At 46.4% G+C, this 27961-nt stretch overlaps 1 protein-coding gene across 2 annotated transcripts; it reads right to left on the bottom strand.

Annotated features, from left to right (window-relative positions):
• Nucleotides 1-573: 573 nt before the first annotated feature.
• Nucleotides 574-27480, bottom strand: GRIK5 (glutamate ionotropic receptor kainate type subunit 5). 2 transcript variants are annotated; one of them, XM_074192685.1, is made up of 19 exons: nt 27350-27480; nt 26495-26659; nt 25897-25994; nt 25647-25812; nt 25163-25341; nt 21582-21635; nt 21049-21210; nt 19764-19916; nt 18591-18695; nt 18284-18391; nt 17595-17798; nt 16627-16743; nt 16235-16344; nt 15292-15465; nt 14322-14487; nt 12850-13075; nt 9862-9990; nt 9634-9755; nt 574-1444 (listed from the first exon to the last, which is right to left on the bottom strand). In XM_074192685.1, exons 1-19 carry the CDS (start codon nt 27426-27428, stop codon nt 1013-1015), a joined length of 2949 nt encoding a protein of 982 aa, XP_074048786.1. In that variant the 5' UTR covers nt 27429-27480; the 3' UTR covers nt 574-1012. The 2 variants fall into 2 exon arrangements, with proteins under 2 accessions (XP_074048786.1, XP_074048787.1); XM_074192686.1 differs by having other exon boundaries at nt 16627-16740.
• Between the last annotated feature and the right edge of the window lie 481 nt (nt 27481-27961).

The following is a 27961-nucleotide window of genomic DNA, read 5'->3' as shown; positions in this document are numbered from 1 at the left end:
TAACCCTGACTTAATTTCCTCTTTTGTCAAATGACTGGAACTGGGGAGGGGAGGTGATGTGAGGGGAAGGACAGAGCAGAGAGAGGACTGGGAGACTCTAGGGCCGAGGGAGATGAGAGGGACAGCGACCGGAAGCGAGCAAGTCCAGGATGGCCCCGCTCCGGCCCCCCATCCCTTATCCTCCAAACCTTCAGGAACCCAAGAGTCCCGATCTGACCCGCAGACCCTCATCTTATTCTCCATCCTCTGCACGCCCTAGATGTCCATCTGCTCCATTACCCCCCCCCCCATCAGCAAAAGAGGCCCAGGCGTCCCCAGGGGTTGAGGTTTTCTTTGATTTTTTTTATTCCAACGGGGACGGGGGACTCGGGAGGGGGAGGGACAGGAGAGCCACGCCCCCCTCCCTAGGGAGTGTCATAGAAATCTGGGGGCTTCTCCCCAAAAATAGAGAAAGAAACAGAGACAGAGACAGAAAGCTGGGCCGGAGGTCGCCTCCCCTTCCTGCCACAGGTTGGGTGGGGCGCTCAGTCCAGAGGGCTTTAGGAAGTGGGGCCCCCGGGCGTCCTCCAAGCATCCAAGCTAAGGACCTTCCCCTCCGAGAGGACTCCTGCTCCCCGCTACGCCCGGACTAGTCCACCAGGGGGCTCCAGAGGGCCAGAGACCCCACCCCACTCCCATCTCGCCGCCCTCGGGCGGGTCTGGCTGCCAAAGGGGCCACTTCTTGGGAGTCCGGAGTCAGAAATTCTCCTTCCGTGATGCTCCCTCCAGTGGAGAGGGGCCGGGGGCTCGGCCACTTTGGCTCCCCTCCGTCCGGGGCCCCCGGCCGCCTGGGTCGCGTTCGAGAGAGCGGCCTATGGGCTCCTGGAGCTGCCTCCAGTCCAGGTGGCACCTCGTGGGGTCAGGGGACCGGACGCCCAGGTCCTTCTCAGTCTCGGCTGGTCAGAAGCCTGAGTTCTCCCCGAAGTCTGAGTTCTTGAGCTGGCTGCCAGGCCGCCCCTTGGCATGGGGGCGGTCACTCTTGCTCGGACAGCTCCCGGGGCGCCGGGGGCCCCGGGCGGGGCCTCGGGGGGCTGGTGGTCTCGGTCGGGGGCACCAAGCCCCGAGGGGCCCCCCCACCCGCCGCCCGTAGGGCCTGGATGCGCCGGCACTCGTGGCACACGCGGACGTGGGTGCAGCCCGCCGGGGCAGGGGCCGGAGGCCTCCCCGGGGGGCCAGGGTCATCCAGGAGGCGCTGGGGACCCCCGTGGCCCCCGCCCGAGTCTCCGCCGCCCGCGCCCGCCGAGTACAGTTTCCCGTTGCTGAGGCGCATCTCTCGGACCGCCCGCAGGGACAGGGCAGCCCGGCCCGGGACCCCCGGGTAGCGGCGGCGGCGGCGGGACCGGGAGGTCTTGCGGCAAGACACGGCGTGGCGAAGCTCCTGGAGCATCTCCTGGCACACCGACACCTGCGGGGATGGGGGCGGGGGGGGGGGTCAGAGGGGGGCCCAGCAGCCCTGGACCGCGGGCCGAGCCCACCCTGTCCACCTTTCCTCCCCTCCGTTCAGCTTCTCTCTGTTCCTCCCCTGCCCTCCACCCCTCCGCCTTTGTCCCCTTTCCTCCACTTTCTTCTGAGTCCCCTCATCTTTCTCTGACCTCTATCATCTCCTCTCTCTACTCTCTGACCCTTTCATCTCTTGTTTCTCCCCCAAATCGACCTCACCTCTCTCTCCTTTGACCTCTCTCTACTCTCTGACCCCTTAATCTCTTGCTCCCCCCAATCGACCTCACCTTTCTCTCCTTTGACCTCTCTCTACTCTCTGACCCCTTAATCTCTTGCTCCCCCCCAAATCGACCTCACCTTTCTCTCCTTTGACCTCTCTCTACTCTCTGACCCCTTAATCTCTTGCTCCCCCCAATCGACCTCACCTTTCTCTCCTTTGACCTCTCTCTACTCTCTGACCCCTTAATCTCTTGCTCCCCCCCAAATCGACCTCACCTTTCTCTCCTTTGACCTCTCTCTACTCTCTGACCCCTTAATCTCTTGCTCCCCCCAATCGACCTCACCTTTCTCTCCTTTGACCTCTCTCTACTCTCTGACCCCTTAATCTCTTGCTCCCCCCAAATCGACCTCACCTTTCTCTCCTTTGACCTCTCTCTACTCTCTGACCCCTTAATCTCTTGCTCCCCCCCAAATCGACCTCACCTTTCTCTCCTTTGACCTCTCTCTACTCTCTGACCCCTTAATCTCTTGCTCCCCCCCCAAACCTCGACCTCTCTCTACTCTCTGACCCCTTAATCTCTTGCTCCCCCCCAAATCGACCTCACCTTTCTCTCCTTTGACCTCTCTCTACTCTCTGACCCCTTAATCTCTTGCTCTCCCCCCAAATCGACCTCACCTCTCTCTCTCTCCTCTGACCCCCCTTCATCTCCTGCCTCTATTCCATGATTCCCTCATCTTCTACTCCTCTCCAATTCTCCTCTCCTCACTACTCTGATCCCCCACTGTGCCTTTGCTCTGATCCCTCAGAGCTCTTTAATAGGAGGGACTGTCCTCATTACATCCCACTTTCTAGCACAGCTGCTAGCATTTACATTGCAAGGGCTAAGCTCTCCACAAATATCATCTTATTTGATCCTCACAGTGATCCTGGGAGGGTAAGCTCATCTCCATTTTATAGTTGAGGAAACTAAGGCAAAAAGAGGTCAAGTGACTTGTCCAAGGTCATGTGGCTAGAAGTATTTGAATTCGGGCCTTCCTGAATCTATGCCCAGTACTCTCTCCTAGGTGCCACTTAACTGCCTCTTCTTTAGGCCCTGAAATTATTAATGATTGATCCTTCTGTCACCTTATTGGGGATGTGGTCTATTTTTGGCCACAATTCTATCTGTCACACACAGAGTGGGACGTGCTGTTCCAGATTAGAGCTGGAAGAGACCTTGGAACAATCCAGTCCATTCTTCTCATTTTACAGAGGAGGAAACCAAGACCTGAGAGAACTTGTGGTGCCATGCCCAAGATCACAAAGTTAATAACCGAGACTAGTGAGGGAAGTAGCACATATCTCCGCACTTCAGGGAGAGGAAGAAGGAGTGTTTTGGAGATGAGATAAAACTTGAATTTTATGGGACATTAGAATTTCCATTCACTCCCATAGTCTCTTGAGGATGGGGGAAGGGAAAAGGTCATTTGAGATGGTAGGGAATTGTAGCATAAAGAGTGACTAGTCTCAGTGGACCTGGTTCAGCTGTGTGACCCTTCAGCCCATTTATTGAGCCTCAGTTTGCTCTTCTGTTAGATGAAGGGGCTAGACTTAGTCATCTATCTGGTTCCTTCTGGATCTGCCCTGCAAGACAGAATGGCACTAGGTCATCAGGCAGCTTTCTGATTAACTAAGAGGCTATGGGGAAGGGAATTGTAAAATAGATCAATGAGCTTGGTCCAAAATGGCTCTGATGCATAAATCCCAAATCAGCTCATGTTGGGAACTGGGAGAAAGTTGAAAAAGTAGTAAAGGGGAGGTGGAGGGGAGGGGAGGAGAGGAATTAGGAATCCTGGCTCAGAAAGTGATTTGCCTAAACTAGGTGAAACAGTGGATAATGAGTTGGTCTTACAGACAAAAAAATCTTGATCTCAAATCTTGCCTCAGATGCTTACTCATTTTTAGAGCCCTGAGCAGATCAGGTAACCTCTTAGCCTCAGTTTCCTCAAAAGAGGAAGCTTCCTTCTATAGAACCAGGATAATAAGCTCCTATTTCACAAAGTTTTTCTGAAAATCATCGGAAACAAGGTTTTACAAACTTTGAATCATTATGTTAAATGTGTGCTATTATTGTTTATTATTATTATTAGTTTCGTTTTTGCAAGGCAATGGGGTTAAGCGGCCTGCCCAAGGCCACACAGCTAGTATTTGTTCATTATTAACTAGACCTGGATAAAAGGACTATTGAAGTTTAGCTGCCACTCGAACTGTGGTAGGAGGGTTTCCTCAGAGTGTACTGTGTGATTTGGGAGAAGTCAGTTAACATTCCTGTGCCTCATCCTTCCATCAGTTAAAAGAAGAGGGGACCCTAATTAATCTCTAAAGTCTTCTTCCAGCCTTAATGGCTATGATTAACATATGATCGACCACTGATTCCACTTTCTGGGTCTTAGTTCCCTCATCTTTAAAATGAAGGAGCCAGCTCAGAGGAGAGGCAATGAAGTATAGTAGCAAGAACTTGACTTGTAGTCAAGGAGACCTGGGTTCAGATTTGATGTCTTACACACACACACACACACACACACACACACACACACACACACACACTGATTGGATGAACCTAGGCAAGTCACTTAACCTCTAAGTATCCCCACAACTTGAAGCTGAAAGGAGTAGATTTTAATAACAGAAATATTCTCACTGTTATTTTCCTTTGTCTAACCCCTTTTCAGTTTTTTCTACTTTTCATGACCCCTTTTGAGTTTTCTTGGTAGAGATATTGGAGTGTTTTGCCATTTCCTTCTCCAGCTTATTTTACCGATGAGGAAACTGAATGAAACAGGGTTAAGCAACTTGCCCAAGGTCACACAGATCCTAAGTGTCTGCAGCCAGATTAGAACTCAGATCTTCTGACTCCAGGCCCAGGGATCTATCCACGGTACCAACTTGCTTCCATCAAGTAATTTCCTACTTTTATGAAAACTCAGCCCTCACAAATATCATGTGACTGAAAGGTCTTAGTGCAATTTTAAGTTATGAATGCTTTAAACTATATAGATACATATCCATATATGATGTAGCTATTTTTATCCACTTCTGTGTGTGTTTGTGTGTGTCTGTGTCTGTGACTACCAAATCTGAAGGCACAGGACTAGGTTCAAATCCTGACTGCTCCCTGTGGGAACCTGAACAAGTCACTTAAATTCCCTGGGATCCAGTTTCCCGACATGTAAAAATCAGGGGATGATCCTAGGTGATTTCTAAGGTCCCTTCCAGATTTTAGTCTATGATCACAGAAGTTAGTATCTCTTCTCTCTCTTCCCTTATAGAACACAGAGCTGACTTTGAAGCTAGAAAGCTGTGAGTTCAAATCTTGCCCTTGGCACATCCTGGCTACATGACCCTAGACAAGACACAGAACCTCTCAGTGCTCTAAGCGACTCTTTGAAACTAATTTGCAGGGAAGGTTCTGACCTGCATGGGTAAAGAAAGTTTCCTCACCTAAAAATTCTTTACATTAATGGAATCATAAATATGCTCCTCCTTATTCCAGTAAAGTATGAATCAAATGCCACATCCTCTAGGGAAGCCTCCTCTGATCCCATCTCTCTCCCTACTGCAACGTCCTTCCCCTTGGGATCTCCTACATCACTGCTTGCAGCTCTTTGTTTCTTCCTCCCTCCATCCCTGGTTCACACCTATGATTTAATCAGTTAAGGAAGTTTTTTCCCCAATACAGATGTGCAAATAAGGCTAAAATTTAGAGCTTTAAAAAATGGCCCAACTGGTCAAATCACTCATCCAGAGTCACAAAGTCAGTCTGTGTCAGAAGCAGGACTTGAACCCAGTTCCTGGCTCTGAGGCAAATCTCTCTATATACTGGACTGTGACTCTTGGCCAGGCAGCTAAATGGAGCAGGAATTACAGTAATTTCTACATTAATTAGATTAATTCAATCAGGAAGCTCTGAATTCAGATTCAGCCTCATATATTTAGTAGCTATGTAGCCCTGGGCACCTCATTTAACGTCTGCTTGCCGCAGTTTCTTCAATTGTGAAATGATGATAATATTAGCACTTACTCCCAGGATTATTGCCAGGATCAAAGAAGATAATATTTGCAAATCGATTGGCACAGGGCCTGGGGCATAGTCATGTTTATGTCTGCTTTTTGTAACATAGTATACTATGGGCATTTATCTGTGCTTCTACACACTGAGCTTTGTGAGAAAAGGCATGGGAGTCTTGCCTAAACCCTCCCCTTAACAACTTGTGGTTCTGCACACAGCAGGTGCTTAATAAATGGATACTGAATGAATAATTTCCAAGGTCCAGTAACTCTCAAAAGCCCGTAATCCTAAAATTCTCTCAGCACAGTTCCTGATTCAGCTCACAGCCCTCAATCCTACCATAGTTTATGGCTTCAAGGATTCCTCGACCAAAAAGCTTCTCCCCAGGAGACTAGTGCTCTGCTTCTGAGTCCTTCTGCCCTTAGCCAGCTTGGTCCACAGACGCCAGACACACCATCTGTCTCTAGGTTGGTCCTCGGAGCGGATCTAGCTTGGCAGGACCTGCTAGAGTTTCTGCTCCATGAATGCAGCCCTCAAAAACTCAAGGTCACTTCCACATCCTGAGGGATCAGAGTGGGACTTTTAAACTATTTTCTTTCCTAATACTCTGGCTGCCATAGTCTGATGAATTATTTCTGACTTTGTCCTAGCAACAGAGTGGGAAGAACCATTCAATCTGAGCAATTGCTCATCAACTTTTTGTATGACCTTGGGAAAATCCTTTCCCCTTCTATAAGCCTTATTTTTCTCACCTGCAAAATGAAGATGATTAAGGCAAAACTTACTTCCCAAGGGGAATAAGAGCTGTACCGAGGGCAACATTAATGCAAAATTAATTTATAATTAATGTAATTGATTTATGATTAGTGTAGTGCCCTACTTAAAAGCCAGCTATTATTGTTACTCTCTTTTTCCTGGTAAATATTTCAACCTCTTTAGGGATCTGGGATTTCATTAGAGTGAGTATCCCTCCCTTGACTCAGGTGTGAGCCCCTCCAAGCTTTAGCAAATCCCTCTTTATACTTTAGTAAATCCCTATCAACTGCAAAATGGGGATAATAACAGTGTCTACCTCCCAGGACCAAGGTAGCAGTGAAGATCAAGTGAAGAATATTTGTAAAGGGTTTAGGACCCTAAGCTCAGCACTTAGTAGGTATTTAATAAATCCTTCCTTCCTGTCTTCCTTTCTCCCTTCCTTTTTTCTTTCCTTCCTGTCTTCCTGCCTTCCTTCCTTCCTCCCTCCCTTCCTCCTTTCTTTCCTTACCAATTCAGGGGGGTCAGTTACAGTAGATTCAAGAAGCAGGCCAATTTGCCCTTGAATATGGGAGGACATGAGAAAAGTGTCTTGACTCAAAGAAATAAAAAGAAATTTGTGAAAGGGAGCCTCAAGGTTAGGATTTTCTGACAGCAGGATCAGAGTAACTGATGAGATTCAGGGAAACCCAAAGAGAGAAAAATTGCTTCCTTGATGGCATTTCAGCATGAACTCATCAAAATGAGTGGAACCTCAGTTATAAGAACAGGGATGTCTAATGAGAAGAGTTGGCTCAGAAGGGGAATGGAAACCAAGAGATGAGTTTAAGTAGAACCTCAAAGGTAGAAAGAAGAAGTTGGATAAGAATCTGAGAATTTAGAGATAGAAGGTAACTTAGATCTCAGGTTCACAAATGTGGATCTGGAAGAAGTCATCTAGTCTAACCCCTTCATTTTACAGAGGAGAAATAGAAGTCCAGAGGTTAAGTGACGTGCCTGAAGTCATATAGAAACTAGATATCAGTGGGAGGGCTAGTCCCCTGCCTCCCAAAGCAGTGCTCATTCCATCAGACATTGCTCAATGCCACCCTCTCTTAGTAAGAATACAAAAATTAAAACCCAATGAAAAGAGAGTTCCACAGTATGTCATAGAAACAGGAAATGTCAAATCCAGAAAAAATCTGAGAGAACACTCAGCCCAAATCCTTCACTTTACAGAAGGGTAAAACTAAGATACAAAAAAGGAAGGAAAGAATGTAAGCACCTGGAAGACAGGGACTATTTCATTTTCTCTTTATATCTTCATGGCTTGGCCCAGAGTAAATGCTTACGGAATAACTACTATTTTCACCAAAAAAATATAGAGAGATGTGTATTTTACGTAGCATGGCAGAGTTCCAAGTGTTGTCATTCATACACCAATGGAAATGTTATCGAGGGTCTACGTTATCCCAGGATCCTGTGTTGAAGCCTAATTTTCTTTTTAGCCAGTCACTTGGATCAAGGTACTGATGATTTGCTTGTCAAATCTGCAGATGATACCAAGTTAGGAAAGAGAACTGATTCACTAGAAGACACATTGGTATCCGAAAAGGTCTCAAAAAAACTAGTGCAGTGGGCTGAAGCTAATAAGAAAAATTTCAATAAACGGTAGTCTTAAACTTGGGTACAAAAATCAAATGTACAAGTACAAAGCAAGAGAAGCTTAGTTAAGCAACAGTGTGTCTGAAAAAGAACGGGGGGATTTAGTGGATCAAAAACTCAATATAAGTCAGCAATGGGATGCAGCCTTTCAAAATGCCCAACATGATCCTGGGATGAATTAAAAGAATAGCTTCTCGGAACAAAGAAGTGATATCTCTGTGTACACTGCTCTGGTCATACCTCCCATACCTGCAATATTCTGGGAACTGAATTTTAAAAAGGACATTGACAGCTATGATGATGAAAGCCCTTCGAGACCCTGTCATTTGAAAATTGATTTAAGAAACTGGAAATGCTTATCTTGGAGAAAAGGGGGAAGTGTGAGAGCTATATTAAAGCATCTGGCTGAATGTGGTAGATTTGTTCTATTTGACCTCAAAGGGCAGAATGAAAGAGTGGAATAAGAAAGGGAAGTGCATAGAGGAAAATGGTACCTTGATGTAAAACCACACAGACACACACACACACACACACACACACACACACACACACACACACACAGAGAGACACAAACCCCTAGTTACTAGAGATGTTCAAAAGTAGAATGGGCTTTTTCAGGATGTGCTGAGTTCTTCCCTGGACCTCTTCAGTTAGAGACTGGATGACCACTTGCCAGATATGTTATGGTGGAAATTCCTCTCTGATAGAGTTTGGGTTCCTCCTAACACTGAAAAACCATGATTCTATGGATGAGGTGATTTTCCAGACCTTGTGAAGGTGTTAAATGCCAGAGCTTGGATTTGAACTCAGATTCTTTAAAGGATGATTTTTTCCCAGTTCACCACAGCTGGGCTGTAATAGGTTTGGTCATGAGATTGAGGTTACTATAGGATAAGGTTCCTGGTCTCTATAACGCACCAATTCTATGCCTCATAAGCTTGACTTTTGTACTACTCCTTTCCTTAGTCACTAGTAAAGGCCTCCTGAACATCTCAGCCTGTTTCTGGAGACCAGGGAAGATCAGGTATGAGAGAGTAGAGAAGAAGAAGCCCAATTGGTTGGTCTACTTTGTACCTGAAGTTTCGATTCCTTCCATTCTCTTTGCTCCCCTCACTTCAACTCTGTCTCCTTTCTTTCTCTTTCATCCTCTCCTCTTCATTTTTAAGCTCTATGTACTCCTTTCCTCTCTGCTCTATTCACCACCTTTGTCTTTCTTCTTTGCTCACTCACCTCTTTTCACCATAACTCTTTATCTCCTCAGCCTCGCCTCAGTCTCTCTTTTTTGCTGATTCACTTTCTGTTTCTTCTTTTGTCAACCATCTGCTCTCATTTCTTGCAACTTCTTTCTTTCCTCTGCTCCATCTCTTTCTTCTCTCTCATTACATTTTATCCCTTTTCTCTCTACTCCCATTTCTTATTTCTCTATTCTTGATCTCCTTGTCTCCCCACGTACCCTGTCCCCCATTCTCTTGGCTCCTTGGGCCCTCACCTCCTCGGACTCTGCTGACCTCCTCGTGGACCACACAAACTCCATGACAGCAACGAAAACAGCAATGATGAGGCCACAGATGAGCACCACAAATATTCCACCAATATTCTCCATTCCCAATCCTGGAAGGAAATAGAGAAGCCAGGGAGACACTGAGGGTTCAAAAGAACCCTCACCCTAGGGTGTGAGGTGCTCTTATTTGGGGGGAGTAGGGGAAGAGATACTGACCTTTGGCCCGATGATCTTCCTCCTTGGGACACCGGCCTCCCTCCCACCACTTTCGCTTTAGAATCTCCAATCGATTGTTTTCTTGAAGTTGCAAGATGGCCAAAGTGATCTCATCCCGGAATGGGGAGCCTAGAAAGGAAAAGGGGTGATTAAAGCCCTTCTGCCTTCACAAATCCTCCCAGGTACTTTCTTCTGAATCTGATCATCTCCATCTTCAATTTCCTCCAGTTTGTTCCCTCTCTCATCCTCCATCTCTCTCTAGATTCTTCTGATTCATTGTATACCCATCCCTCAGTTGACTTATATATCTTACCCTCTCCATTCTGTACCCTTCTTTTCCTTTCCCCTTATGTCTGTATCTCCCGTATCTCCCATAATCCCAACCTCTAATACTCCCTCCCTTTATAACTTCCTTTACATCCCCTTCCTTCAGTTTCTTCTCCTACCCCTATCTCTCCAACCCAGATTTCCCCTGAATCCTTAATCCTTCTATTTTTCATCTGCATTCAAACTGCATAGCTACATCTTCAGTCTCTGGATGCTATCATTTCCATCTTCATAGCCTCCATACCTCCACCTCTAGATTCTTCCATTTTTCAATTCAATAAAAAATTATTAATTAACCTATAAAAAAAAGTGAATTTCTGAGCTAGGTTGCCCTATCCATGGGCATCACATTAGCCAAAATGTGTGGAGACACAGGCTATACAGTATATCTTTTTTTTTAAGTTATTGCAAGGCAATGGAGTTAAGTGACTTGCCCAAGATCACACAGCTAGGGAATCATTAAGTGTCTGAGATAGGATTTGAACTCAGGTCCTCCTGACTCCAGGGCCAGTGTTCTAACCACTGTGCAACCTAGCTGCCCCTATACAGTATATCTTGACAAGCAACATGTGAATTCTCCAATTGTGTTTACTCTTCCCATTGGTATCACATTTATTTATGGTAGAGTGCATCCAAGATTTATGGGGCAGTTATTTTGTTGCAACAGCTCTATTTAATAAACGTCTCTGCTTTGAGCTAATTGTGTCCCAGCTGAATAAAATAAAGGTAAACACAGTGATGGGGATGGTGAACTATATTTTTAGGTACTTGGAACCATCTCACTCAGGACCTAATCTATGAGGGTGAGTCAGGGACTAAGTAGACTACAATGGGATCACAATGTTCAATAGGAAGTTACTCTCTCTCCAAGGGAGAGTCCAAACTATGCTCCAACATCATCATACTGGATGAGTTACACATGTTAACTATTACACTGCTCATTTGACTTGCTTGACAGTTTCTAATTTGGAAGAAACCATACTCTGCTCCCCAAATCCACTATGACTAACATGACAAGGAGTTAGCCAACTCCATTAAGAAAGATGCCACCCTCTCTTGGAGCAGTCTATCTCTCCCACTTTGGGATAGTTCTCATTAGCAGGAAGTTTTCCCTTGCATCAAGACAAAATTTTCCTCTCTGCAGAGTCCACCTACTACTACTTCTACCGGAGAGTTCTCTGGAACCAAAGCGAACAGGATCATAGATTTTTGTATCAGAAAGGGCTTAAGGGATTATCAAGTCCAACATCCTCATTTTACAAATGAGAAGACTGAGGTCCCCAAAAGATAAATTACTTGCCCAATATATTTTAGGTGGCAGAATTAGGATTAGAACCCAAGTCTGGGGCATCTAGGTGGTGTAGTGGATAAAGCACCGGCCTTGGAGTCAGGAGTACCTGGGTTCAAATCCAGTCTCAGACACTTAATAATTACCTAGTGGTGTGGCCTTGGGCAAGCCACTTAACCCCATTTGCCTTGCAAAAAAAAAACCCTAAAAAAAAAACCCAAGTCCTCTGACCCAAATCCAGTTCTCATTCCACTTTACCACACTGTCCTTCTGCTTAACAGCCTTTGTAATGCTTATAGATTGCTCTTCTTTTCTCTACTTCTCAATTCTGTTACTCCCATTGCCTCTTTGCCTCCCTTTCCTGTGTTCTCTCCATCCACATGTCTGTCTTGGAATCTCTGTCCATGTCCTTCATTCATCCTCCATAACCCATTTCCACCCCTTTTCACCTCCTCAAATTCATATCTGTCTGCCAATTTAATTCAGTTCAAAATTTTAAAGCACTGACCATGAACAGGACACTGTGCTAGGAACGGAGAAAAGAAAAATAAAATGAGAGCTAGATCCTGTTCCCAAAGACCTTATATTCTGTTTACTTAATCTGTCTCCACATCTCTGTTCCTTAATCCTTCATCTTCTGGTTCTTTATTTCTGTTCCATGCTCTTCATCTTCCTATCATTTATAGTTTTTATTACTCTGTTACTCATCTTCTCCCAGTAACTAATGTCTCTGAACCTTTGTTCAGATTCACCTTTGATGTTCACCACCTGTGTTACCTTAGGCAAGTCACTTCCCCAACTTGGTTTCCTCATATAAAATGAAGGGGTTGAATTAAATAGCCTCTCTAGCCTAAACTTAGGATCTTCCCCTCCCCACTCTTCCTCATTTCCATTTCTTCTCATGACTCTTACAATCTAACTTCTTCACTTCTATGTTCCCCGTAGTTCCTTTCCTTCAGGTCCATATCTCAAAATCTCCTTGTAGAGGAATATGGAAACACATCTAACATGATTATACAGCACTTGCTGTCTTGGAGAGTGAAGAGAGGGAGGCAGAAAAATGTGGAACTCAAACTTTCCAAAAATTAATGTTGAAAATCATCTTTATATGTAATTAAAACTTTTTAAAAATAAAATTACAAAACAAAATCTCCATGTAGTCCCAGCTTTCCATTTTTCCATCTCCATTTTCTCCCAATATCCCTCTTCAATCTGCCTCCCATTAGGCAGTACCCCATTTCCATATTTTCTTGTATAATCTCCCACTTCATTACCCCGCTATGTTCCTTCTCTCTCTCCAACTCTGTATGCCTACTTAACATCCACATTCCTGGGTGAGTCTCTATACTAAGACCCATGGAGTCATGGCTCACCTAGTGGCATGCCAATGCCATAGCCCTTGGTATCCAAGAGACCTCCAATCTGGGTGAGGTTGCAATTGAGGCGCCTGTGATACTCATTCATAGTGGACTCCAACAAGAAGGCATAGCGGGAGTTGAGGACTCGGGCGATGCCTTCCTCCGTACTCTTCACAAACACACTGGGCTGCTTGGACTGCATGTAATTCCACATTCGCTGGTAAGTCTGGTACCGAGAGTTCTGGTCAATGTGGGAAGGTGGGGGGGAGAGAAATTCTACATGAATGCCATGATCCTCCATCATCTCTGTATCCCTTACCCTGTATGAGCCCTTTTCTCTGACCCTCCTCTGCTTCTGCAGGTCCTGCTCAATTTCTCCACCTCACCCCACCCTTTCTCAACTAGGAACTTTCTCTGATTAACCCATCCCCCCATGAACTTGATTATACTTTGATAACTCTATTTCAATATAATTGGTTTCTTTTTCATCTTATATATTTTTTATGTTAAAAAAAACAAGTTGGACAAAGCAGGACTGTAGGTTTCATTAGACTGATTGCCAACATGGTCCCTGAATCACACACTAAAGTAAGAACCTCTGCTTTACTCAGTAGTTCCTTGGCAATTTGGAGCTCTAGGCCAGACCATTTCTTTCTTATAACATCACACTCCTCCCAAGGACAAGACTATGTATCTCTCTAAAACTAGGGACAGTTCACAAGGTTTGTGATCCCTCTTCTTCCTTGGACTGAGGGATTTCTGAGAGCTGTGATTTCCCTCTAAGCTCTGAGGTTGTTCCTGGAAGGCAAAACCTCATTCCCCACCTAAAACACCACAAGTCTGAGCTGCTAATTCCTCAGGGCAAGGGTTAAGGTTTGAGTTATATCTTCTTCTCAGATCAGGGTCTCCTTGAGAAGGGCCCTCTTTCTCAGAATAAGGAGGGATGCTCCCTGAAAGAAGGTTCATGGTACATTTTTAGTTCCCTCCCCAACATTCCAGACTTGCACTAAATCCACTCTTGGCCAATCCTGCCCCAAACTCTCCAAGCAATCTCTAAGCCGTCCTTGTTTCTGAATCAACCCAGTATGGTGGAACAATTTCTGTGTGTTCAGTCTCATTGTGCTCTTTTGAGGGAGGGAACTGGAAAAAATGAGAGAAGGGGACTAGAAGAACAGCTATAGAGAAAAACCAATGAAGAAGAAATATCCGGAGATACTGAGGGAATTGGAGAGGCCATTTGGGTGATTGCTAAGGGGAAGGAAGGGCTAGGAGACACTGAAGGAGGAAGGTGATAGATTACTAGATGAGAGAGAACTTGAAAAATGAGGAAGAAGACTCTGGAGACTTGGAGAAAGGGGAGTGTAAAGCACTGAGGGAAAAGAATGAGGTGTGAAAAATTAAGGAGGACAGAGGAGAAACTGGGGAGAAAGTAATGGGGACACACTGGAGAGAGATAAAGCCTAGGGGCTGCTAAATTTTAAAAGTACCTGAAAAAAGGTCATGGTGGAGCCCGCATGGATGGTCCCATATTCAATATTGGTCTGGTCGGCCAAGTCATCAGCCGACTCCACTGGCACTTCCATTCGCTGCACGGTGAGAAAGGCCGCCAGGTTGGCCGTGTAGGAGGAGATGATGATGAGAGTGAAGGCCCACCTGGTGGGAGGGGGCAGTGACTCGTCCAAATCCCCCTGTCCCGGAAGTATCAGACCCCAGGCACCTGGACTCTTAGGTCCCTACATACTCCCCAGTCCCCTAGACCCTGAAGCTTCAGGGCTCATGCATAACCCAACCCAGGGGCATTTTCATGCCAACAGGGGTTTTCTAGATGTGTTCCTTCAGACTAATGGAGAAAGAGCCATAGATTTGTACCCTTCTAACTTCGAACTAGTTGTATCCTCTCTGCATTTCAACAGCAGGTTGAATTTGACAAACTCTATGGTCCCACCCAGTTCTGAAGTCCTGTATTCTATGTTCGTCGGTCCCCCAAAGTTCTGATATTCTCCATTCTAAGGGCCCTATTATCTTCATCATTCTATTTCCTAAGGTCTCTTCCAAATCTAACGTTTTATGTTCAAAGGTCTTTCTCATCCCTGACATTCTCTAGTCTATGTTCTAAGGTCCTTGCTTGATCTGACATTCTCTATTCTGAGGTCCCTCCCAGTCCTAACATTGTATACAGGAGAAGTTTCTTAGATCCCTCTGAAATACACAGGAGCAGGATATCAGGAAGGTTATATTCTGACCCAAGAGCTGTCTCTGATATGCTGCGGGCGACTGAGTGATTTATTCCCTCATATGAAGGGAATAAATAGATTTTTCCAAATCTACAAAATGAAGATGTAGTTAATGGTCATCTCTAAGTACCTTTCAAACTCAAATATCCCAAGATTCCTCCCCACCCCAGCCCACTCCACTCCCCTGGCCCACTCCATCACCCATTGTGATTAGTGCCCTCACCAGACCCCGCTGACACATCGAGTAGAGAGTGCCCGGGGCATGATCTCCGAGCCCTGCTGCATGAATCCCCCGACGGGGAACCACAAACTGTTGCCCAGGGTGTACTGGTTCTCCACCACATGGGGACGTGCTCGGAGGCACGGGTGAGGGTTATACCACTCATAGGGGCTCAGCCTGCAGATACATGGAGAGATGGGCCATGGCAGAGACAAGGACTGGCAGGCAGACACATAGGCAGGACAGACAAGAAGATAAGCAGGCAGGGGAGGAGGGGAAGCTGGGGGGGGGCAAGGGGGGAGGGGATGAGTGGTGCTTAGTGACCCAGGAAGAGGAAAGACACAAGAAGGGAGAGAGACAGGAGGAGAATGACATGGATCAATAAGGGAAGAGATGAGAACAAGGATAGACAAAGAAGGACAGTGACAGAAACAGTAAAAGAGTGAAAGAGAAGGGGGAGGAGCTAGGAAGAAGACCAGGGATGGAGACAGGGACATGGAGTATGGAACTGGGGAAATGGGAGGCACTGACCATGGTAAGAAGAAAGAGGAGGAAAATAAAAATAAAGATGATAGAGATAGAGTGGCAGGAGAAATACAAGAAGAAAACAGAAACAAAGATGTGGGAAGCAGGAACTGACAGAAGGAGACGAAGAAAGATAAGATCAAAGAAGAAATAAGGAAATGGAGAAGAGATAGAGGCAGAAGAAACCAGGTCAGGGAAGAGATGGGGGGGGACGAGAAGAAAACAGGGTTCAGGCTGAAAAAGAAGCATAGAAATTGTATGGTTGAGATAGGGAAGAGTAGAGGGGAAGCAAGATGCAAATGGTGTTTGCTGAGATGGGGAGGGATCAGGGCAGGGGTGGAGATGGAGAGAGCTTGGGACTCAAACAAGAGACCGGAAGGCCCAGGCAGACAAAGATACAGAAATAGGATCCAAGCCTCACCTGGCTGCCAGGAAAAGGACACAGCTAACAGCCAGGTAAGCCAAGAGCATGAAGAGCCACACAGCAGGTGAGAAAGGATCTAGGAAGGAGAAGTATCCAGGCTTTCGACCCTGGGGCAGGGGGAAGAGAGCCAGGTGTCAGTGATTCTAGTTCACGCTCCCTCATAGATACAGTTGACTTCATCTCTGAGCACACACACACATACACACACATACACACACACACAGAGACAGACACAGACACACAGACACACACTCACACTCACACTTGGCATATCCATCTCCCAAATCCCTGACCTTCCATTTCCCCCAAGAACTCAAGCATCCCAAACCCCAAGTCTGTATCTCTTCAGGAACCCAGATACTTGGTGACCTGGCCCCAGGGAACCCTACCATGTGCACTCTGTAGAGGATGCTGATTCCAAGGGTCATGAAGGGTTTAGAGAAATCTATGACCTTCTCCCGCTCAGCTGTGATTGTGAATGCAGCCACTGCCAGATCTGCCTTCTGCTGGGGACGTGGGGGTGAGAGACAGACAGACAGACAGACATAAGGGGGGAAGGGAGGGAAGAGTGTGAGATGAAGATGAGAGAGAGAGAGAGAGAGAGAGAGAGAGAGAGAGAGATTCAAAGAGAGATGGGGAAGCAGGAATACAGAAATATAGAGAGACATAGAGATAGAGATACAGATAGAGAGACAGGGAAAGTTAGAAATAGATGTGGGGGAGTGAGACAGATACAATGTGAGACCAAGAGAAATAATCCAGGATTCAGATGTTTGGCAGGGGGTGGGGTGGGGGTGGAGTGAAGAAGAGGAGGAACAGCTCATTTGGAGTCCAGGAAGATATTCACACATAAGCCCTGACTCTACCTCCTGCCTGAATTCTTGCCCCAGTCTCCACTTTGATCTCTTGCTTCTCATCTCCCCTGCTCAGAGAACTGGACCCTTCTCTCTACAACTTACCTCAAATTAAATCCCCTCCTCATTCATGGACTTCCCAACAGTTTCTTGAATCCCTTAATATTCACTTTTCTCTTTTTGGCACTCAAGATTTCTGAAATCACTCCCTACCTTCCTGTCAGGATCATCCCTCCTGGACACCTTCTCTACTCTTTCTGAAACCTTGTCAAGTCATTTTCCCTTATAAAAAAATGAGAAGATTGAACTGAATGATATCGAGATCCCTCCCAGCTATGACATTACCAGCTCCAAAATTCTCTGTTCTCAGGTCCCTTCCAGCTCCAACATTCTTTGTTCCATGACTATTTTTTTCTCATTCTCTCTCCCTCTCTCCCTGTGCTCCACCTTACTCAGTGATCCTCCCTCCCTCATTGGACCCAAGAGCTCCCCCTGCTCCATACCCGATTGATGAGTTCCCCAACCATTCCAGTCCAGGAGCCATTGGGCTCTGGTGCACCATACAGCCCATCTTCTACTAGTCGAAGTCGAAAACGAAATCGGAGCAACTCAGCCAGCTCCCGAAGCATGTCAACACAGAAGCCCTCAAACCTCTCATTTCCTGACAGAGACTGGAAGTTGGGCCTTCGCATGACATATGGATTCTCCTGAGGAAGAATCGGGGGGGGGGGGGGGGAAAGGAGGTGAATGGTCAGAGTTCAAGGCTCCAAGGTCAAGGATTAGATGAAAGTGTATAAGATCAGAAATGTAGAACCCACAATTAGCAATCAAGAACTTAGGACCTGAGATCAAGGTTCAGAATCTATGACCCAAGAGCAAGAATCGAAATAAGTTCTCAGGGACTGAAGATTAGAGGTCACAGACTAGGGATCACCTAATTACACACAGGAAAAATAAATAGGAAAGATCTCAAGATAAGTAATAGGAAAGAGCCTCAAGGTCTGAATTGAGTCTCCCAAGAGCCAGACCTATCTCTTTCACAGGGCAATTGTCTGGAGACACCAAGGTGCTCTGCAGTTTTATAGACATAAGTGTCCCATGATCCCTGGGGAACAATCCTAGCTAGAAATCTAAAGTACCATCTCTCCCAAGTTCTGTTTCTCCCCAAAGTCCCCCACCTTCTACCTCTTACCAAGATGGTGGTGACTACCAGGGTCTTGTTGGCTAAGGTCTGGGACAGGTTGATGTCCAGAGTAGTGGCATTCATAGCCAGAGTCCGATTTGAGTACCATACTCCAATCTGGAAGGAGGAGACAAGTTCAAGTCTAACCATGTGGAGCTAAAGATGTCTAACACACTCCCAATTCTACATCTTCAAGGACCCAAACATCTGGCTCCCAAGTCCATGACTGACCAGGTCATCTAATTCTAGTTTCTCCCTTCCCACCAACTCTTCCAACCCTCCCAGCTCAGAAAACTCAGTAGGCAGCCCCACTCACCTCCCGATGGCCCTCCCGGGACTTCTCTAGGATCCTCAGGGTGTAGTTGGTCCGTTGACCTTTGCTGTTGAACTCAACTCGCCCAGTCAGCCCATCATACTCTACCTAGCCAGGGAGGGGAGGTCGGGGAGGGGACAGGCACGGAGGGCAGAACAGAGGAGGGCAGGAGAGATAGAGACAAATGGAGACAGAAAGACAGAAATATACCCAGAAGAAGAGTCAGAAACAGAAACCGGGGTGGGAGAGAGAGAGAGAGAGAGAGAGAGAGAGAGAGAGAGAGAGAGAGAGAGAGAGAGAGAGAGTCAGGAAAGGGCAGGGACAGTTCAGAGAAAGAGTAAGAAGACCAACAGATAGAGATCAATAGTGAGAGAGGGATACCAAGAGTCAGAGTAGGAAAGAGGTAGAGAGGAAAATTGAGAGGAAAACAGAAATATAAAGACCAAAATAGAGAGAAATGGAAAGGGAGAAAGGTAGAGAGATACACCGAGGAAGAAACAGGGTCACCCAGAAGGAGTGATGGGTGAAGAGGAAAGCAGACACAGAGGCAAATGGACAGAGTAACAGGATAGGAAAATTCAAGTGAAAAATGAGAGGAACAGAGAGAGATTGATAGAAAATAGAGAGACCCTCAGAGTAAAGGTAAGAGATAGAGAAGAAACAGAAGCCCAGAGAGAAACAGAGAAAGAAGACAAAGACCAACATAAAAATGGAAAGAGAAACATTGAAAACAATAGAGAGAGACAGACAGATCAAGAGAGTAAGGTAGAATTGACAGAGATCTCCCATCCCCCCTCACCCATAGAGGTACAGAGGGAGGAGGAAACACAGAGAAAGACATGTTGAAGCCATCATATAGATGTCCACAGAAACAGATGTCCAGAAGGGAAAAAAACAGCGTCAAAGAAAGATGTAGATAAAGAGGGAGAAGAGAGTCCCCCACAGACAAAATTAGAAATATAGAGAAAAACAGATCCCAAAGAGAGATATAGAGACAGAGATAGAGATAGAAGAGAAATAACCCCCCCATATACACATAGAGGAGGTACCCAGAAAGCTCAAGACACAGGATTTGAGGACAGGAAAGAGAGGGGGAGCAGGAATGGGCACACAGTAGATTTCCCCACCCCTCAGCCCCAGTTCAGCCTCATCCCAGTCCCCAGCCTTCCAGCTCACCATTCGAAGGTAGTTCATGAGGCTGGTCCCATGGGGCCAGATGTTGGAGGAAGTACAGGCCAGGGGTTTCACACCAATCTCTTGGCTTCGATTCAGCTCCCTCACAGCACTCACAACTACATGCACAGCATCAAACATCAGGGCTGCAGACAACTGGAGGGGGATGAGAGAAAAAGGAGCAAGAGAGCTTAGAAAGGGCAAACAAAACCTTACCCAAGCCCTCAACCCCTGCTCTTTCCCAAGGGCTTTGTAGTCTCTTCTTTCATTCTTCTCTTTCCTCATCCTTCCCTCCCTCCCCTTATCTTTTCTTCCCTCCTTTCATCACTCTCCCTCTCCATCTCTGCCTCTCTTTCTCCATCTTTATATCCCTCTTTCTCTTTCATCTCTTTCTGTCTTTCCTCATCTCATTCCCTCCACCTCTGCCTCTCTCCCTGCCTGCATCACTCCACATCCTTTCTCTCCCATTCCTCTTTTTGTACATGTCTCCTTGGCTCTGTCTGCCTCTATCCCTGCATTCCTCTATCCTTCAATTTCTCCCTCTATCTTTGACTCTTCTGACATCTCTCCATCCCTGTGTCTCCATGTCTCCATCTTGACTCTGTTTCTCCCTCCCTTGCTTCATATTCTGGTTTCTTTCTCATTGCTTCCATCTTTATCAAATTAAAATTTATTTTTTTCAATTATTTTCTTTCCCACCTTCTCTCCCCACCAGAAAAAGGAAAAGAAAGGAAAAGCCTTGTAACAAATATTCCATCTCTGTATTTCTGTCTTTCTTTCCCCAGATCTTTCAGACCAGCTGTTCCATGGACTGAAGGAGAGGGCAGAGTTATTTCTGTGTTTCTTGGAATATCCATGGTGTGTGTCTGTGTGTGTGTGTGTATATATATATATATATATATATATATATACACACATTAGGGCGCATGCATTTCATTAGACTGGGTTCTGTTTGTATTTGGGTGTATCTGCATATCTTCCTTAAGAATTGTGGTGTGTGTGTGTGTGTGTGTGTGTGTGTAAGAGAGGGAGGGGAGAGAGAGAGAGAGAACAGAGATCATTGAGATAGAGAAAATGACAGAAATAGAGAAAGACAGAAAGATAGAGAGAGGAAGGAGGGAGAGAGCAAAAGAGAAAAAAGTTGAAAATGAATGCATATGAATATTTTTGCATTTGTCTTGATTGTACATCTCTCTCTCTCTCTCTCTCTCTCTCTCTCTCTCTGTGTGTGTGTGTGTGTGTGTGTGTGTGTGTGTGTGTGTAGGAATCAGAAGAGACAGAGGCTCACCGCTGGACCAGGGTACATGCTGGCCTCACAGTTCTCCCTCCAGGACATGTTGAGGCTCCGAACAAACTCCAGATAGAAGGGGTGAGATGTGTTGAACATGGAGAAGCCCAAAATGTTGGATGAGTCCTCCACAATACCATCCAGGTGGAGAATAGGGAAATCCTAGAAGCAGGGAGGGGGTGGGGGATCAGGACCCAGGGAAGGAAAGGCTCAGAGCCTGAGACAAGAGAAGGGGAGGCTCAGAGCCTGAGACTGGTAGAGGCAAGTCTCAGAGAGGGATTCTCAAGACCTGGGGACAGAGAGGGAAAGGCTCAGAATCTTAGAGAAAAGAAGCTCCAACCTCCAAGGAAGGGAGCCTGGAAGTCATGGGAAAGGGAAATAGAGGCTCCAAACCTGAGAGAGGTTTTGGGGAGAGAGCACTCAAGATTTGAAATTGGGGGGGGGGGCTGAAGGGCAATGAATAGATAACTGAGAAATGCCAGGTTGGGGGAAGAGGCAAGTGGGCCAAGACAGGGGATAAGAGGGGGACTTACCATGGTGGTGAGGATGTATTTATAAAATGCTGAGGTCATCCCCAACTCCGAAGCCTGGAGGGAAAAGAGACAGTGGGGCGGGAGAGAGACAAAGACATACACAGAGACATCCAGATGGAGAGACACCAAGAGTGATGGAGATATAAAGATAGTAACAGAAATGAGATACAAAGAGAAAGATGAACATTGACAAAGAAATGTGGTGGCAGAGATACAGATAAAGTCAGAAACACAGAGAGAATTAAAGTCAAAAGCAAAATCAAGAAACCACCAAATTAGAGAGAAATACCCAGACAGGACAGAGGCACGAATTTAGAGACCAAAACAGAGAGCCACATAAAAAGATGGTAGAGTTGGTCAAGGGATGGTAGAGAGAGATGATGCTGGTACCCATTAGACAAGCTAGGCATTCTCTCTCTCCATTGCCAGTCCCCTGTATCTGAAATTGGAAGACTAAGGAAGGGGAGGAGGACATTCAAGATAAAAAAAAATACATCTAGGGAAGATGCAGAGAGTGCTTGGAGGCTAGGGGCAAAGGGGCACAGGCAGACTCACAAAGACCTTTCTTCTCCTCATTCCAGAAAACCAAAATCAGCACTTAAATTGTTTACAACTTCCCAAATATTCTAAAACATTTTTTTGTTTGAAAAGTACTCCATCTCTATCCCACACAGTTCATGTCTTCCCACCCTCTCCTTCAGCTACCCTTTTCTGCCCTTCAATATTTTCCTTCCTCTGTTCATCATCCCTTCTCTCTATATTTCAGTATCTCTCTGTGTCCCTCAGTATTCTGCTTTATATCTTTCCTTTCTTCCATTTCCCTCTGTACCTAAGCTCTTTCTTTTTGTGACCTTCAATCTGTTCCCTTTACTTCTATTTCTGTCTACTCTTTGTCTCCTCCTTTTTCTTTCTTAGTCTTACTCTCTCTGTCACTTGACCTCTTCTTTGTCATTCAATCTCCCCTTCTTTCAGTTCCTCCTCCTCCCCTGCCTTTTTTTCTAGCTGTCTCCCTTTTAACCCTCCATCTTCACTCTCTGTCCCTCATTTTCCTTGCCCCCCCCAATACCCCCTTCTCTTTTCTCCTCTGTCTTCCACTCATCTCTGCATGTCCCTCAGCATTCCCTCCTTCATTTCCATCAATCCTGCCCTCCCGTTCCCTCGGTGTCCTCCTCCACAGAATCACAACATCCCAGAATCAGAAGGGACCTCTAAGACCATTCAGTCTAACCCGCTCCTGACCAAGAATTCTCTCAATTTCCATTAAGTGATCATTCAGCTTCTGCTGGCAGACCTCCAGGAACAGGGAATCCACCACCTCCACTTTGGGGCAGCTTTTATCCTTAGGAAATTTTTCCTCCCATCCAGCCCAAATCAATCTCAGCATCCTCCACCCACTGTTTCTGGCTTTCCCTTCTGGGGTCAAAGAGAGAGTCTCTAATATATCTTCTACATGACTACACTTCAAGGCAGTGATTGTGGTGACCCACATGCCCATGCCAGCTTTCACTTCTCTGATCCTCAGAAGATAGAAATGGAATAGAAATAGAGAATCCTATCTAAGAATCCCTGAGGGCTGCATATTGACTTAGAAAACCACATATTAACATTCTTTTGTTCTATTGTATTTGGGGGGGGGGGGTGTTACATATTTCCCAATTACAATGTAATCTGCTTCAGGCTGATGGGGGTGGGGTGGAGTTGAAGGCTGAAATGTTACCCCTGGAGGTGTGTTTGGCATTTCTGGACCAGAGGACTTTCACTATCCCAAGTATCCTGGACCTGAGCACTTTTGACATTCATTTGTTGGGGGGGGGGGGTTGGATGTTAATATTTCTTAATCACAAAAACTGTTATCTAGCCAAAATTGTCCTTGAGTCTTGGATCAGGAGTTTGAAGATACAAGTTTGACTCTAATTTCAGACCCCTTATAGAGAGTGAATCTGAGCAAGTCATTTAACTTCTATCTGCCTCAGTTTCTTCATTGGTAAATTGGAAATCATGTAGTTCCTTCCTTCTCAGGCTTATTGTGAGGATCAAATGAAATATTATTTGCAAAGCATTTGCAGACTGTGAAAAATTACATGTTAGCTATGGTTATTCTTATTACTATCATTATTATCTTGATTAAATTCAATTTTATTAAACTAAACCCATTATTCTAATCTACCGAAATCTTTTTGGATCCTATTCACTTAACTATCCTTCCTAGCTTTGAGTCTTCTGCAAATTGAATAAGGATGCCACTGGCTATGAGTTCAGAACATTAATGGATAAAAAAAAAGATAAACAGTTCAGTGTCAACCACAGATCCCTCTCTCTAATTGAACTTTTAATAGCTATTTTGGGCTACCAGACTTTCAGCAGGTTTGGAATCCCATACTCTCTACCTTTGTCTAATTCTTCTGTGCTCTATCCCTTATTTTCCATAAATAAACTATCATAAGAATAGCTACTACCTTCTATATTGAACTTGAGGGTTTACAAAGTCCTTTATATCCATAATTTCATTTGATCCTTATAACAACACTACTATTATTATCTCTGTTCTATAGATGAGAAAACTGAGGCTGAATGACTTGCCCATTATCATACAGCTATAAGTTCTCAGGCAGAATTTGAACTCAGGTCTTCTTGATTCTACATCCAGCATCCTGTGCTCTAGCACCATCTAGCTGACTCTGCTTCATCTAGGTCACATTTCTCCATTTTGTCCTCAAAAATGACTTCATCAAATGTTTTGCTAAAATCAAAGTAAATTATTCTTCATTTCCTTATTCGTATAGCAAACCTCTCTCTCTCTCTCTCTCTCTCTCTCTCTCTCTCTCTCTCTCTCTCTCTTTCTCAATCTCTGTCTCTGTCTCTCTCATGCGTGTCACACACACACACACACACACACACACACACACACAGCAAACAACTTTACTCTGGTGTGATCAATTCATTATAAAAGTATCCTAATTGATAATTGCTTCCTTTTCTGGTAGTGCACAAACCAGCTCTTTTACAAAACATTCAAGGGTATGACCAGAAATTGGAGTCAAAAGTATTAGTCAATAATTTACTGACTCTACTCCTCCATGTTTTTGAAAATATGGACATTTGCACTTCTCCATCCTTGTGGGGTTTCTCCTGTTCTTCACAATCTTTCAAAGGTCATGGATCATGATTTTCCTATTCCTCTCTCTATCTTCAGCCTCCTTTCTTTCTGTTCCTAAATCTTTCCCCTTTTTCTGTCCTTCAGTCAACCTTCTCTTGGTCTTTCATAGTCTATTTCCCACCTCAACTCATCTCTATCAATTTTCTACCCTATAATTCATGTCAATCATTTCATGTTCATGTCAGCCCTTGGAGGAAGGGGACAGTGGGCATCATTTTTCCTCTTCTGCGGTGAAAAAAGAAGAAATGCAGAAATGGAGAATAATCAGTATATACCAGTGCTCAAGCCAGAAGCACAGTCCAGGCCTCCATCTGAATTATTTTATTTTTAAGGGTAATGGGTCATGGCTCTGAGCTCAGAAGACCAGGATCAAAAGATTAGGTTCAGAGGGGAAAAAGTTGGAAATTAGGAGAGCAACACAGACCTTCTTGAGGATGAGATGAGAGATGGAAGCATTGGCATCAATGATGATAGTGGAGACCTTGTCGTCACGAATTTCTTTGAGCAGAGGTGTGGGGTCCCGGCTTTCATCAAGCATCCGAACTGACAAGGTCTCCTTGGAGATCAGGAAGCCTCGAACCAGCTCCTCCAATCTCAGCAGGCCTAGGGGAGAAAGAGAACAGGTTTGGGGTCAGGACTGGAAGAGTCACTGAGGAGGTGAGAGGAGTGTTGGGGGGAGGGGGGTAGAGGAGAGGCTGAGAATCTGGACACCTGCATTCTTGGGGGGATGGGGACCAGAGCTCCCCCCAACAAAGAGCAGAGACTGAAGAAACAAAAGCATGGGTGCCATCCCAGAGAGGGGTTAGGAGCAAGAACCCTGGGCTCTTCAGAATGGTAGGAGGAGAGGTCATGCTTGGGTCCCCCATGGAAGACGTAGAGGGTTCAACTGATCGTTTCCCCTCCCTCACACTCCGCCTTGGCACAGATGAGGCTGGCTGAGGGGTAGTTGAAGGACTTGAGGATACGGGAGACAGCCAGACTGACGTCCTCATTGCTGGGGTAGAGACTGACAGAAGCAAATCGAAGGTACTGGAGTCGAGGAGTCTCTTCTGGGCCCACCTTAATATGGGGGATCTGGAGAAGGGGACAGAGAAAGGTCTGTACCCCTCCCTACTTAGCCTTATCCCCTTTACCTTTACGTGTCCCATTGTTCCTTACCTCCTTCTCCCCACAGATGTGGCTGACGATGGAGGCTGATGCTGGGCTGGAGGAGGGTCCTAGGACTGATACAACCCCCTTGGGCAGGATCTGGCACACTTTGGAGGGAAGAAAGGGAACTTCCTATCAGGCACAGGTCCCAAACTCTGCCCCCTCCCCACTTTGCCCCTCCCTTAGCCTTTTCTGCTCTGAGATCCCTGGGCCAAGGACAAAGACACTCAGGTTTTGGTACCCAAGTGAAATGTTATCAAGTTCTGGGGCCATTCAGACCCACTGGCTTATTCTCTCTGGCACCTATGGATAGTTCCTTGGGGTGTCCCTTTAACTCAGAGACTCCTTCTCCCCCTCAATTTGATCTGCATTTTAATGAATAATTAATTGGCCAAAAGGGGACCTAGTGGTAAGAGCTGAGAGAGAAAAAGACTGAGGGGCAAAGAAAGGAAGGAAAGAAGAGAAGTGAAGCAGCCTAAGGGAAAGCAAGAGAATAGGGTCTGAGGGACAGAGAGAAGGCAGGCCTGGGGTCCTGCCTTGTCTCCCTCTGAAGGTTGGGGGAAGTCCCTGTTCCCCTGCCCCAGGCCCAGTCCCTGGCTCCGCTCACTGGTGTCCGTAGTCTCGTACTGGCTGTCTCTCTGGAGCTCAAAGATGTCCACCTCCACTCGGGCCTTGGCTGGGACTTCGATGATTCCGTTGATCTGTTCCCGGGCAAGGGCCAGGGCCAAGCGTTCTCCCCGGCCACATACAGTCTGGTCGTCCAGGATAGCGGCTGTAGGGACAAGAGGCTGGGAGACCAGAGGCCCCTGAGGGAAGCAGCCCTCAGGGATCAGGACACCTAAGTCCCTGTAGAGGCAGGGAATGGGGGATGAGGACTTCTGTAGCCCTTGGTTTCAAGTCTCTGAGGGCTAGGCACTGAAAAACCTGTATACCCATGTCTCTGAGAGTCAGGACCTGGGGTATCAGGGATTCTAGGGACATTGAGACCAAGGACCAGGAGATCAGGGTTCCTGAGTACCTGAGGGTCAGAGCTGGATATTTGTCAGAGTCAGCATGTTTGGGTCCCCGAGGGAGTGGGAACTTGTAAGGGTACGTGAGGGGGGCAGCTAGGTGGTGCAATGAATAGAGCACCAGCCCAGGAGTTGGTAGGACCTGAGTTCAAATCCAGCCTCAAATAAATTACTTAAAAATTACCCAACTGTGTGTGTGAGACCTTGGGCAAGTCACTTAACCTCATTGCCTTGCCCCCCCCCCACAAAGGGGTACCTAGATCACTTATGGACAAGGGATCAGGGCATCCAAGACCCTGAAATACAGGGCCCGAAGGATGAGAATACTTGGACATTCTGTGAGACAGCAGGGCAGGCCAAGGGGTGAGGATGCCTGGATCCTTGTGGGGCAGGATCTGAAGTATGAGGACGCAGGGGTCTCTGTGAGGGTAGAGGGGTGGGGGAGGCCTCACCCATGCGCAAGGAGGACAACACCTGGCTGCTGGGGTGGGCGAAGGCAACAATCAGCAGTAGCAGCAGCTCCGCCGGCATCTTCCTCCCCTCCTCATGGAGAAGCTGCTGCCCGAGGCCCCCACGCACCACCTGCAAGGGAAACCCGTGCCCGAGTCTCCTGAGCCAAGTAACAGCCCCAGGGTCCTGGGGAGGAGAAAGTCCATTGGAGGAGCCCTGCCCAGGGGAATGATCCATTAAGGGAAAGTCCTTTGCCTTGGGCTATTTTGGAGGGAGGAGATGATAGCCCAGAAGCATATTGGGGGGCTGGGAGCTTATGGGCCCTGGGGCACTACTCCCTAACCAGAACAGATTCTTGAACTGGTAGGCAGTTCACAATCCTGGTTGGGCATGAAGGGAACAGGACTCAAAGCGGAGAGGAAGCTCTCAGTCTGAGGACTATTGGGGAGATGAGAACTCCCAGGTCCTGGGGCACTGCTGAAAGAGGGAGCTGGCGGCCCCTGGGGCCCTGCCAAAGAAAGAAGCCTATGAGGTTGGGAAGGGGTAGAGGGGAATGTTGGAGTAAAGCTCACAGCCCCAGAACATGGCTAGATTGGAGGTGGGGGGGGAGCTGC

Source organism: Macrotis lagotis, chromosome 1 (assembly GCF_037893015.1).
Source record: "Macrotis lagotis isolate mMagLag1 chromosome 1, bilby.v1.9.chrom.fasta, whole genome shotgun sequence".
Classification (NCBI taxonomy): domain Eukaryota; kingdom Metazoa; phylum Chordata; class Mammalia; order Peramelemorphia; family Peramelidae; genus Macrotis; species Macrotis lagotis.
Note: the sequence above shows the minus strand (reverse complement) of the source record. Positions and strands in the feature narration are given on the sequence as shown.

What these genes read in the sequence shown, in the direction of transcription:
- GRIK5 (XM_074192685.1), bottom strand. Translation starts at nt 27,428, where the DNA reads ATGCCGGCGGAGCTGCTGCTACTGCTGATTGTTGCCTTCGCCCACCCC. An exon ending in GCATGTACCCTGGTCCAGCG is followed by an intron (nt 19,917 to 21,048) that starts GTGAGCCTCTGT and finishes ATCCCCCTCCAG; the next exon opens with TTGTCTGCAGCCCTGATGTT. An exon ending in GGTCAGCAGAGTCCGAGGAG is followed by an intron (nt 1,445 to 9,633) that starts GTGAGGGCCCAA and finishes CCATCCCCGCAG; the next exon opens with GTGTCGGTGTGCCAGGAGAT.